General features: G+C 41.0%; 1 protein-coding gene across 1 annotated transcript in view; it reads right to left on the bottom strand.

The window, feature by feature from the left end:
• Nucleotides 1–13,594, bottom strand: part of LOC139754125 (glucose dehydrogenase [FAD, quinone]-like) — a 37,359-nt gene that overhangs the window by 16,699 nt on the left and 7,066 nt on the right. The window contains exons 2-5 of the mRNA XM_071671239.1: nt 3,141–3,247; nt 2,616–3,020; nt 2,003–2,205; nt 960–1,149 (exon numbers count right to left, since the gene is read on the bottom strand). Of these exons, the coding sequence (XP_071527340.1) occupies nt 960–1,149; nt 2,003–2,205; nt 2,616–2,745 (523 nt within the window). The 5' untranslated portion in view covers nt 2,746–3,020; nt 3,141–3,247. The remainder of the gene's footprint in view (nt 1–959; nt 1,150–2,002; nt 2,206–2,615; nt 3,021–3,140; nt 3,248–13,594) is intronic.

Here is a 13,594-nt window from a genome sequence, read left to right as displayed (position 1 = left end):
CTTAAGTCATCCAATGATATGGAGTGTGTGGCTTTTGAACATGATAGGAGCGCTGCTTTGAGCAACATGAGCTGTTTGTAATTCTCTATCATCCACGTTGTTGATAAAGTGACAGACTGTTGGTAATTACGAGCAATCTGTGGGGAAACAACTTCTCAAGTTTTGCTATTAAAAAGGATTGGGAATTAGGATGACTTACCTTGGAAAATAAATGGGTGCATGAGTAAGTTTCCTTGGTGGGGCGCGGTTGTAGGTCGATGGGCATGATTGGACTAAGTGTTCATAGACAGGCGTGCAAAGGAGAGGTTGTTGCATGTGAACGTGCTGAGAAGGGTAACAGGTGGAGTGTTCATGAACTTTTCCTGAAGGGGACGATTGTGAAAGTTTGTAATTGTTGTAGGAAAGAGAAAAAGAAAAGATAAATGTGGTAAAGAAGGGGTGAAAGTGTGAGTAACCTTATTTAACATACCTTTTTGAAAGAGATGCCGGACGAAATTTGAGAATGGACGAGTAGTTGAAGGCATTCAGGGAATGCAGTACTTAAATGATGAGTGGGTTGGGTGTGTGTCATGCGCTACACTTTCATGAGAAAGTGTAGCGAGTGGTGGGATGAGGGAGTGTAATTGCTAGGGAAAGAGAAAAGAGGAATGTATCGAATGTTATTGGCACAGCAGATGACATGGCCTTAAAGGAAAATATCCCTACTTGGTTCCCTCGTCTGCTCCTTCTCTTGGAAGGTACTAAGACACGAGTGGAAGATTTCTAACCTCCCGCCTCACACGCGCACAAACACCTACATAGCTGACGACACCATAATCCTCCTCCTCCTCCTCTTCATTTTTGCTCTTCCGTCCCGTCTCATATAGACTTCCTCTCATTCTCGTTGCACTTATCAAGTATTTCCCTCATCTTTCACCTCCTTTGTCATCCTTTGTCCCCTGCGGCGGCTGACTACCCACCTGTCTCGTTGGTGTACGTCCCTCTGTAGTCCTCGGACTTCTTGAAGTACTTGAGGACTTCGTCGTAGCCCCAGCCTGGGTTGCCCATCGCCTCCCAGTTGTCGAAGTCTCGTCTGTTGCCGCGGACGTAGATCATAGAGTTGATGGTGGAGGAGCCGCCCGCAGCAAATCCTCGCGGGTACGGCACAGCCTACGGGTTATTCTCGCATGTGATTATGGAACATATAAGTTGTCTGTTGAACGAAAATATTACATAGCAGATTTTCCTATCAACCTTGCATGGAAAGATATCAAAAACGGCCTCGAAAGGACGGAAATATCTGTTGCTGTTGAATTTCCTTTGTATACACTGGAATGTCTAGTGTGTCTACTTGGTATGGATGCTACTTGCCTCACTTTAGACTTGCCTAGAATTCCCTCTTGTTTTCTGAACACGTCTTCCTCCTGGTTATATATAGTGTCCTTACGTAATACAGACGTCTAATGTATGAAATGGATGTACTTTTGAAGAATGCTTCTGTTTACCTGACCTAGCTAGTGACTTACCCGCTAAGACTTGACGATTTACGACCACAGGGTGAGCTTGAAGCATTAGTACTTCGAGATGTCGATACCTATGTAAATATAGATGTACCTGTTTCATTTGCTCGGGGAGGAGAACTGTGTGTGATCTCGTCTCATGTCCCTACCAACTCACTGTTAATTAAAAGGAATCAAAGTTCGTATTGTCTGGTTTCTGGTTTCTGACCTGATGCATCTTAGGTCATCATACCTAAAGGTCATACCGTCGTGCTTAAGGACCGTACCACCGTCGTTTTTGGGGATTTGTTGTCTAAGTAGAGCAGACATGCATTAAGATAAAGCCATTCTCCTGAAGGAGGAGCATGTGTCAGATAAAGCCACTTTCCTGAAGGAGGAACATGCATACTGATAAAGCCAGTCTCCTGAAGGAGGAACATGCATTATGAAACCAGTCTCCTGAAGGTAGAAAATGCAGTTAAGTTAAAGCCACTCTCCTGAAGAAAAATACATGGCTTCCTTACATTATTTTTGTAGGCCTTGAGGGAATATTTCTGTGGCGTGATGTGGTAGTTCCAGTCGACGTCGCTCTGGAACAGGAGAATGTTAAGAGCTGGGATGTAGCTCTCCGGGGGCGGCGACCCTCCAGCCTCCAACAGAAGAACTTTCCACTCTTTGACCTCCGCCAGCCGAGCCGCCATCACACAGCCCGCTGACCCTCCGCCCACTGCCACGCCAGCCATAGAAGACAAAAACCGGCTTTTGAACGACGACTGAACGAGCAGCTTAAGCACGTTGGTACGCCCATGAGCACGGCGGGACGACCCTTGAGCACTACGGTACGACCCTTGAGCATAGAAGTACCATCTCTCTGTTAGACCGAAGACCAGGCCATCATATCCAAGGGCGGGACCGTCGTGCTCAAGGGTCGTGCCGTCGTGCTTATGGGTCATACCGTCGTGCTCAAGGAGGTCATACCACCAAGCTCAAAAGATGACCCCAGTGAAGCATAATACTTCCAAAATCCTCACAGTAATACCAGACAGCATTCACAACACCCCATTGCATGTTAAACCCTTCCTCTCCTCCCACCTTCTTGATTCCATCCCTCTCCACAAACCAACGTTGTAGTCGTACCTACTATGAAGTCGTAGTGGGTCTCGAGGTGGTGTGAGTGGTCGTACGTATGGTATCCTGCCTCCCGCACCACCGCTACCAGCAGCAGCCGGAGTAGTGCCACGGGGATGATCCGTAACGCTTTAGTCATGACTGGCAATTCTTCCTTCCTTCTTCGGGTGGCGTCACACTGACTCCTCTCCTCTCCCGTGTGGCGTCACACTCTCCCTCCCTCCGTCTCCTGTAGGTTGCGTCACACTGCCTCCGTCCGTTCTTCGGGTGGTGTCACGCTGCCTCCGTCTTGCCAACGGTCGGCTTCACCGTGCCTCCGTCTCCCTCGGGCGGCGTCACACCGCCTCTGTCTGTCATCCAGGCAGGATATGTTAAGCCACTTCCCCAGGCGATATAAGACTGTCTTTCTCCAGCCTGGGAACAGAATACAGTGTCATCATGAGCATTAAGGTGGCACTCTGTATGCTGGTCATATACAAAACTGCGTTCAGAAACATGAATAAGAAGAGACTCAATATGCTTATACCAACTTACCTCAGACCTGAATTAGAAATATGCTCCTCAAGTTTGGTTGCCTCACTCGAAGAAACATTAGGAACAAATGGAGAAGGTCCAGACGAAGGCTGCTACAAAGATGATACCTGAAATAAGAGAGATGACTTAGAAGTTAAAAACCAAGCTCAACATGGAAGAGAGAAGAACAAGGAGAGACTTGACGACAACCTTCAAGTTCCTAAACCAATTCGACAACTTTCGGAAGTGTGTACAGCTCTTTGAAAGATGCAGAGTAGCCAGAGGTAATAGCAAGGAATCAATCAAAGAACTTGTTAGAAAGAAAGAAGAAGGATTCAAAGCAAAGTAATGGACAAATGGCATAAGCTAAGTGATGAAACTTTAAAAGTAGCCAGGATAGAGAGATTCAACAAAAGTTGTATGTTAGTTGTGAACGTTCAAGAAATTACACACACACACACACACACACACACACACACACACACACCTCACGGGATGGTGGTTATTCTTAATGACTTTCACGTATGCACGGGTAGCCGGAATCAAATCTGCATAGGTTCGAATCCCGGTCACGGCAGCCGGTCCACAGTCCACCCAGCTGTTCATCCCCCCATAGGGGCTGGTCGATGAAATGGGTGCCTGGCATAAAGTGTGTGTGCGTGCCTGTGCATACATACATAGGAGTACAGACATGGTGTATACAAACAAAAGTAAAAGAACAACAAGAGTGTAAAACTCTTCTCAACACACACACACACACACACACACACACACACACACACACACAGTACGGATACACACACGCTTTCACATGTCACATGCATATCATCGGAAAACATTGAAAATTCGGAGGAAATACTTCTATTGCAGGGGGAAAAAACAGGTTATTTGAACAACATAAAGCATCAGAGAAACAATATTGGAATTATGATTCAGGTGAAATATTGTGTAGCCTTGCAGTAATTGCAGGCCATTTTACTGATGCTACCTTGTGCCTAGACCCCCATTTTCGACCAGTTCATTGGACTTCCCTTTTTATAGATTTGTAATAGTTTCATGTAAACGCCATTAGGTAGCCAACCACAGCTTCATGCAGCATGCATGGTGCTGACTTAAACGTGGCCAGCTGAGGATGTTCATCTGTCTGTTGATTGCATCGGCTATGGCTAGAAATGAAAGTAAAGGAAAGAGAGAGAGAGAGAGAGAGAGAGAGAGAGAGAGAGAGAGAGAGAGAGAGAGAGAGAGAGAGAGAGAGAGAGAGAGAGAAGGAAATAATTGCAAGTTTTACGCAGTTCCGAATCTAATTTAAAGTTTGCGGTGTTTGGTAGCGGAGGTGCTGGTGTGTGCGTGGGGAGGCCAGAGGCTGCACGAGTTTACTTTTGATAATTAAGGAGACTTGAAAAATGATGAAGGCATCATCAAGGATCATTTCTAAATTGTTTTTGTAGACCCTGATATATATATATATATATATATATATATATATATATATATATATATATATATATATATATATATATATATATATATATATGTGTGTGTGTGTGTGTGTGTGTGTGTGTGTGTGTGTATTATACACACACACACACACACGGATGTATAAACACTTGGAAGAGAGATAGACTAGCAGCACTATTATCCTGTTTTACTGACGCTTCAACATACGTTTATCTCATTTTCAGACTGCAGTTACAAAGGCTGTAAAATAGTACCTGATCGAAATCACATCGCATCTGCAGTTTACATAAACAGATCTGTGAAATTAGATGTTATATATGCTTACGTGAATCGTAGGTGTGATATGTTTTAATGTTTTTTATCAAGTAATTTGTTCTAATTGGTGATTCTCTTGATGAGATGGCCATGCCGAGATGGGCGTATATATATATATATATATATATATATATATATATATATATATATATATATATATATATATATATATATATATATATATATATATATATATAACAAGTGGTGGTGATGTGAGAGGGAGATGGAGTGAGTATTTTGAAGGTTTGTTGAATGTGTTTGATGATAGAGTGGCAGATATAGGGTGTTTTGGTCGAGGTGGTGTGCAAAGTGAGAGGGTTAGGGAAAATGATTTGGTAAACAGAGAAGAGGTAGTGAAAGCTTTGCGGAAGATGAAAGCCGGCAAGGCAGCAGGTTTAGATGGTATTGCAGTGGAATTTATTAAAAAAGGGGGTGACTGTATTGTTGACTGGTTGGTAAGGTTATTTAATGTATGTATGACTCATGGTGAGGTGCCTGAGGATTGGCGGAATGCGTGCATAGTGCCATTGTACAAAGGCAAAGGGGATAAGAGTGAGTGCTCAAATTACAGAGGTATAAGTTTGTTGAGTATTCCTGGTAAATTATATGGGAGGATATTGATTGAGAGGGTGAAGGCATGTACAGAGCATCAGATTGGGGAAGAGCAGTGTGGTTTCAGAAGTGGTAGAGGATGTGTGGATCAGGTGTTTGCTTTGAAGAATGTATGTGAGAAATACTTAGAAAAGCAAATGGATTTGTATGTAGCATTTATGGATCTGGAGAAGGCATATGATAGAGTTGATAGAGATGCTCTGTGGAAGGTATTAAGAATATATGGTGTGGGAGGCAAGTTGTTAGAAGCAGTGAAAAGTTTTTATCGAGGATGTAAGGCATGTGTACGTGTAGGAAGAGAGGAAAGTGATTGGTTCTCAGTGAATGTAGGTTTGCGGCAGGGGTGTGTGATGTCTCCATGGTTGTTTGATTTGTTTATGGATGGGGTTGTTAGGGAGGTAAATGCAAGAGTTTTGGAAAGAGGGGCAAGTATGAAGTCTGTTGGGGATGAGAGAGCTTGGGAAGTGAGTCAGTTGTTGTTCGCTGATGATACAGCGCTGGTGGCTGATTCATGTGAGAAACTGCAGAAGCTGGTGACTGAGTTTGGTAAAGTGTGTGGAAGAAGAAAGTTAAGAGTAAATGTGAATAAGAGCAAGGTTATTAGGTACAGTAGGGTTGAGGGTCAAGTCAATTGGGAGGTGAGTTTGAATGGAGAAAAACTGGAGGAAGTGAAGTGTTATAGATATCTGGGAGTGGATCTGGCAGCGGATGGAACCATGGAAGCGGAAGTGGATCATAGGGTGGGGGAGGGGGCGAAAATTCTGGGGGCCTTGAAGAATGTGTGGAAGTCGAGAACATTATCTCGGAAAGCAAAAATGGGTATGTTTGAAGGAATAGTGGTTCCAACAATGTTGTATGGTTGCGAGGCGTGGGCTATGGATAGAGTTGTGCGCAGGAGGATGGATGTGCTGGAAATGAGATGTTTGAGGACAATGTGTGGTGTGAGGTGGTTTGATCGAGTGAGTAACGTAAGGGTAAGAGAGATGTGTGGAAATAAAAAGAGCGTGGTTGAGAGAGCAGAAGAGGGTGTTTTGAAGTGGTTTGGGCACATGGAGAGAATGAGTGAGGAAAGATTGACCAAGAGGATATATGTGTCGGAGGTAGAGGGAACGAGGAGAAGAGGGAGACCAAATTGGAGGTGGAAAGATGGAGTGAAAAAGATTTTGTGTGATCGGGGCCTGAACATGCAGGAGGGTGAAAGGAGAGCAAGGAATAGAGTGAATTGGAGCGATGTGGTATACCGGGGTTGACGTGCTGTCAGTGGATTGAATCAAGGCATGTGAAGCGTCTGGGGTATACCATGGAAAGCTGTGTAGGTATGTATATTTGCGTGTGTGGACGTATGTGTATACATGTGTATGGGGGGGGGGGGGGGTTGGGCCATTTCTTTCGTCTGTTTCCTTGCGCTACCTCGCAAACGCGGGAGACAGCGACAAAGTATAATAAAAAATAATAAAAATAATATATATATATATATATATATATATATATATATATATATATATATATATATATATATATATATATATATATTTATTTATATATATATATATATATATATATATATATATATATATATATATATATATATATATATATATATATATATATATATATATATATATATATATGTGTGTGTGTGTGTGTGTGTGTGTGTGTATGATGATGCAATGGTCTTCCATCTGACCATCGTGGTCAGGAAACGGACCATCGTGCTCAAGAAACGGACCATCGTGTTCAGGAAACGGATCATCGTGCTTAGAAAACGGACCATAGTGTTCAAGAGGCGTAAAAAAAAGCGTTTAAAAAACGTTTCGTTGTGTTCAAAAACGTACCATCGTGTTAAAGGAGCGCACGAAAGCGTTCAAAAAAAAAAAAAAACGTACTGTCGTGTTCAAGAAACATGCCACCAACACGTTCAAAGAAAAAAAAACTGTACAGTTATGTTCAACAAGCTTACAAAAAACGTTAAATGAAAAACGAACGTGCCCCGTCTTGTTCAAGAAACGTGTCGTCTACACAGCCAAAATATTTGAAGCATTACTCTCTAGCAAACAGTGACAATGATAAACAAACAAGCACTGTGGCTTCCTTCACCATCTAGATATGCGGCCATCCTCCAACAAGGTGATAACTTTGGTTTTTCTGCTCTTTGACAGCTATAGCTCGTAAGTAGCAAAGTTTCAACCTGAGTACAGTCCAACTGATGTGAGATTTTCAACTTCCTCGGATTTTTATGAAAATTTGTGTATAGATGTTATTTTATATGGTATTTAAGTGTTTGGTGTCAAAAGACTGTAGTTCATAAAATTACAGTTTAATTACCACCTGGACTAATTATGATAAAATTCAAATGCTAATCACTCGACTAATTATACGAATTTTTAGATTTTGACCACAGATACGTATTCAGCATAAATAAAAGTAACTATGCTGAACATTTCAAGAAAATCGATTTTTTCAACTTCCTCAGATTTTAATGAAAATATGTGTATAGATGTTATTTTATATGACATTTAAGAATTTGGAGTCAAAAGACTGTAATTTCTAATATTAAGTGTTTAATTAGCATCTGGACTAATTATGAAAAAATCTAAATGCTAATTACTCGACTAATCATACGAATATTAGATTTTCACCACAGATACGTATTCAGCATATATAAAAGTAACTACGCTGAAAATTTTGGGAAAATTTATGTTTTAAAAAAAATCAAGAAAAATCCAAGGCCTTACATTTTTTTTGCTCAGATTTTCAACTTCCTCAGATTTTAATGAAAACCTTTGTGTAGATGTTATTTTATATGGCATTTAACGATTTGGAGTCAAGATAGTGTAATTCCTAATATTAAGTGTTTAATTAGCATCCGGACTAATTATGATAAAATTTAAATGCTAATTACTCGACTAATTATACGAATTTTTACATTTACAGATACGTATTCAGCATATATAAAAGTAAATATGCTGAACATTTGAAGAAAATCTATTTTTTGAAAAAAATCAAGAAAAATGCAAGGCTATAGCGTGACATTTTTTTTTGCTCAGATTTTCAACTTCCTCAGATTTTAATGAAAATTTGTGTATAGATGTTATTTTATATGGTATTTAAGTATTTGGTATCAAAACCCTGTAATTCATAATATTAACTGTTTCATTAGCATCTGGACTAATTTTGATAAAATTCAAATGCTAATCACTCGACTAATTATACGAATTTTTAGATTTTGACCACAGATTCGTATTCGGCATAAATAAAAGTAACTATGCTGAACATTTCAAGAAAATCGATTTTTTCAAAAAAATAAAGAAAAATCCTTACATTTTTTTGCTCAGATTTTCAACTTCCTCAGATTTTAATGAAAATTTGTGTATAGTTGTTATTTTATATGATATATAAGTACTTGGTGTCAAAAGACTGTAATTCATAAATTTAACCGTTTAATTACCACCTGGACTATGATAAAATTCAAATTATAATTACTCTACTAATAATACGAATTTTTAGATTTTGACCACAGATACGTATTAAGCATATATAAAAGTAAGTATGCTGAAAACTTTGTGAACATCTATTTTTTTGCTCAGATTTTGAACTTTCTCAGATCTTAATGAAAATTTGTGTATAGATGTTATTTTATATGGTATTTAAAGATTTGGAGTCAAAAGACTGTAATTCATAATATTACCGTTTAATTACCACCTGGACTAATTACGATAAAATTCAAATGCTAATTACTCGACTAATTATACGAATTTTTAGATTTTGACCACATATACGTATTCAGCATATATAAAAGTATCTATGTTGAAAATTTTGGGAAAATCTATTTTTTCAAAAAAATCAAGAATAATCCAAGGCTATAAAAATCTATTTTTTCAAAAAAATCAAGAAAAATCCAAGGCCTTACATTTTTTTTGCTTAGATTTTCAACTTCCTCAGATTTTAATGAAAATCTGTGTATGGATGTTATTTTATATGGCATTTAAGGATTTGGAGTCAAGAGACTGTAGTTCCTAATATTAAGTGTTTAATTAGCATCTAGACTAATTATGATAAAATTTAAATGCTAATTATTCGACAGATTATACGAATTTTTAGATTTTGACCACAGATACGTATTCAGCATATATAAAAGTAACTATGCTGAAAATTTTGGGAAAATCTATTTTTTTAAAAAAATCAAGAAAAATCCAAGGCTATAACTGTGGGGAGGGAGGGGGCAGTTATTGTACAGGGGAATAGGTATTATACGTATGTACACTGCGGGGAGGGAGGGGGCAGTTATTGTACAGGGGAATAGGTATTATACGTATGTACACTGTGGGGAGGGAGGAGGAAGTTATTGTACAGGGGAATAGGTATTATACGTATGTACACTGCGGGGAGGGAGGGGGCAGTTATTGTACAGGGGAATAGGTATTATACGTATGTACACTGTGGGGAGGGAGGAGGCAGTTATTGTACAGGGGAATAGGTATTATACGTATGTACATTGCGGGGAGGGAGGAGGCAGTTATTGTACAGGGGAATAAGTATTATACGTATGTACACTATGGGGAGGGAGGAGGCAGTTATTGTACAGGGGAATAGGTATTATACGTATGTACATTGCGGGGAGGGAGGAGGCAGTTATTGTACAGGGGAATAAGTATTATACATATGATATGTACACTGTGGGGAGGGAAGGAGGGAGGGAGGTAGTTATTGTACAGGGGAATAAGCATTACACGTATGTTATACAGTGGAGGGTGATGATTATACACATAGACTACGGATGGGGGGGGGGGGGTAGTGGATGTGTATAAACGGGAGGGAATGTAGATCATACGTGACATCGGTTCGATACGTATGCACGACGGACGATACGTATAATACTTATTCTCCTGTACAATAACCACCTCCTCCCTCCCCACAGTGTACATACGTATAATACCTATTCCCCTGTACGATAATTACTTCCATGATTACGTTTATGGAGAGTTTGTCTTAAGCTTTTACGACCAGGAACTTTCGCAGGCATTGGTTTATTATTATCGTCGTCTGCCCTATCAAATCTCTGAAATGTCGTCGCGCCAAGCTAACAACAGGCCGGTAGTTACCACCCTCGTTTGCTTGTTTATTCGAAGGGCGGTGATCGCGTCCACACTTCCAAAGTATTTATGTTTACGGGTTTGTGTGTGTGTGTGTGACTCAAGTCAACAGGGCATTAATAGACAAGGTAAGTCTTCATGATGTCTTTAATACCTTACCTAACGGTCTTGTTTGGTCTTTAATACCTTACCTTACTGTCTTGTTTGGTATTTGTCTTTGTTTTGGTATTCCTTTCAAAAAAAAAAAAAAAGATGAGTGGCAACAGTGTGTGTGGTGGTAGTAGGATCGGCGCTGCCGGCAGGATGTAGTGTGTGAATGGACACTGTGACAGATGGGTTCATGTGCTACGTGCCGCTGCGCCTCTCTCTCTCTCTCTCTCTCTCTCTCTCTCTCTCTCTCTCTCTCTCTCTCTCTCTCCACAATACAAACAAGAACTACTAGCGTTTCCTTTGAAGTGGTTGGTGCCAGTGTTTTTTTTTTTTTTTTTGTGTGTGTGTGTGTGTCGGTGATATTTTGTAGCTACGAAGATGAATTCCACTGGAGAACCAACCACCGCTGTAGGTGTACGTAGAGACACAGCACAAGAGGAATTGAGTGAGCAACGGACGACTGGTGTCGTAAAGAGACCGTTTGTGATAGTGGACGAGAACAGACACACGTGGATAAGTGTGCAAGAAGTAAAGAGACAGATGACAAGAGCCTGTAAACCTTTTCCTATACCTATGGAGGTGCAAATGACATCAGTCGTGGGTTTGAAGCGAAATATTCATCGTCTGTGCATGAACGCATCAGTGGTATATCACTTTCAACTACCCTAATGGGTAATTCATTCCATACCTTAGCAATCCTATATCACTTTCAACTACCTTAGCAATACCTTAGCAATCCTGTTGAGGAGAGGGCTTCGCCTCACTCGAGGTAAACCATTTGCCCACGAATTTGGATTTACGAGTAAAATCACACGAATCGAGGTCGTTCTTTTTTCTGAAGCGACCAAACGTATCCTAATGGACTGAAAGATAAAAAGCCAATATTTGCCGTACACTCAGACCACTCCTGCACTGGCGATGACAAGCTACGATCGTGAGGAAAAACCCAGCGAAATGGCCATCCAAATTAAGGTAAGCGCAAATCTTCCATTCTTTTCATAGAAGAGATTTTCTAAGTTATTTCGTTCGCTGATTGTAACGGATTTAGATACTGAGTGAGCCAGGTGTTTCTGATATGATAAATGATAACTGTGTTTATGTATTGGTCGATCCACTCGTCTTGGGTAGAGGCGAGTGTCCTTAAACAACTTGGGTCACTTGTTCTTCATAAAGTAGCTGAGTTAGTGTCTTTATTTTTTTCCCTTGGATCTTCTCACATATGTCACAGTATCCAAACGTAGTCAGTAGGAGAAGTGCACAAATTATGTGTAACTGTAAATGAGGAGGGGAAATGATTGAGTGTGTGTGTCACTTGTTCTTCATAAAGTAGCTGAGTTAGTGTCATTATATTTTCCCTTGGATCTTCTCACATATGTCACAGTATCCAAACGTAGTCAGCAGGAGAAGTGCACAAATTGTGTGTAACTGTAAATGAGGAGGGGAAATGATTGAGTGTGTGTGTGTGTGTGTGTATTATACGTATTATCATGACAGTGAGTATGCAAATTATATATGTATGATAATGACAAGGTAGGGGATATTGTGGAGGAGTGCAAATTGATGATGACAATGATAATACTATTAATTATCATAACGATAAATTGCTTGTTGAAATCAGGCAGCCATTCAGCTGAAAATGTACAGTTATTACAGAACTTAGGGTGGGGTGAGGAGGTCATGATTGTAACCAGAAGACTAATCGTGAAGAGTGAAGAGTGGATATTATGAAGGATGGCAAATTACACACACACACACACACACACACACACACACACACACACACACACACACTAAGATAAGGGAGTGGAAATTGCGGGAGAGTAAAAATGAATATTATACAGTACCTGGCACAGGCTGAGGTGGGTGTGTGTGTGTGTGTGTGTGTGTGTGTGTGTGTGTGTGTGTGTGTGTGTGTGCATAGGTAGGAGTAAAGACATAGTACATATATACAAGGTTATGGTAAGGGGTAACACGAGTGTAAGCTTCTCTCCCCGTTATACACGAATTGTCATGACAGATGTTTTCAGTCGTAGTACTCTGTTGTTCGAGGGTTGCATCGCCGTGCGCGAAGGTTGCGTCGTCGTGTTCGCGGGTTGCGTCGCGGCACGTGAGGGTTGCGTCGCCGTGCGCGAGGGTTGCGTCGTCGTGTTCGAGGGTTGCGTCGCCGTGCGCGAGGGTTGCGTCGTCGTGTTCAAGGGTTCCGTCGCCATACACGAGGGTTGCGTCGCCGTACGCGAGGTTTGCGTCGTCGAGCACGAGGGTTGCGTCGCCGTACGCGAGGGTTGCGTCGCCGTACTCCAGCAACTAAAGACAATTAAAAACACATAATTCACGGAGGCTTGAATGTCACCTACACTATGTGTATCAACCGCGTCGCGCCTGCATCACTTACCCGAACACAATCGCACTCGTCCCACACAGCATCGCACATCCAATGAGAATCATTTCCATAGACGTGAGTGAGACACACGAATCATGCCATAAAGGGAAATGAGACAGATAGATCATAAACAAAGATGAACTTACGTAACACTTAAGTAATTTACGTATCTTCACGGGTGACGAGGAGTAGGCCAAAGAATAGAGGGGTCCTTAAGAACTCGGGCAAATTACTGGACTGGTAGCAATGTTGCCAGTCCTTCAGTGAAGCAGTTAGCTCCATCTGATGGCTATACTCGCAATGGAGAACGACCCCCCCATAAGCCCTCCTTCCCTCCCTCCCTCCCTCTCATCTTCCTCGTCTCGGCAGGGCTATGATAACTTCTGTGTGTTATTAAGGTTGTACCACTCAACCACGAGGTTCTTCCCATACCGAAGTGGTACCAGATGGTTAAAGAATGATAAACA

This window comes from Panulirus ornatus, chromosome 16 (assembly GCF_036320965.1).
Source record: "Panulirus ornatus isolate Po-2019 chromosome 16, ASM3632096v1, whole genome shotgun sequence".
Lineage (NCBI taxonomy): Eukaryota > Metazoa > Arthropoda > Malacostraca > Decapoda > Palinuridae > Panulirus > Panulirus ornatus.
Note: the sequence above shows the minus strand (reverse complement) of the source record. Positions and strands in the feature narration are given on the sequence as shown.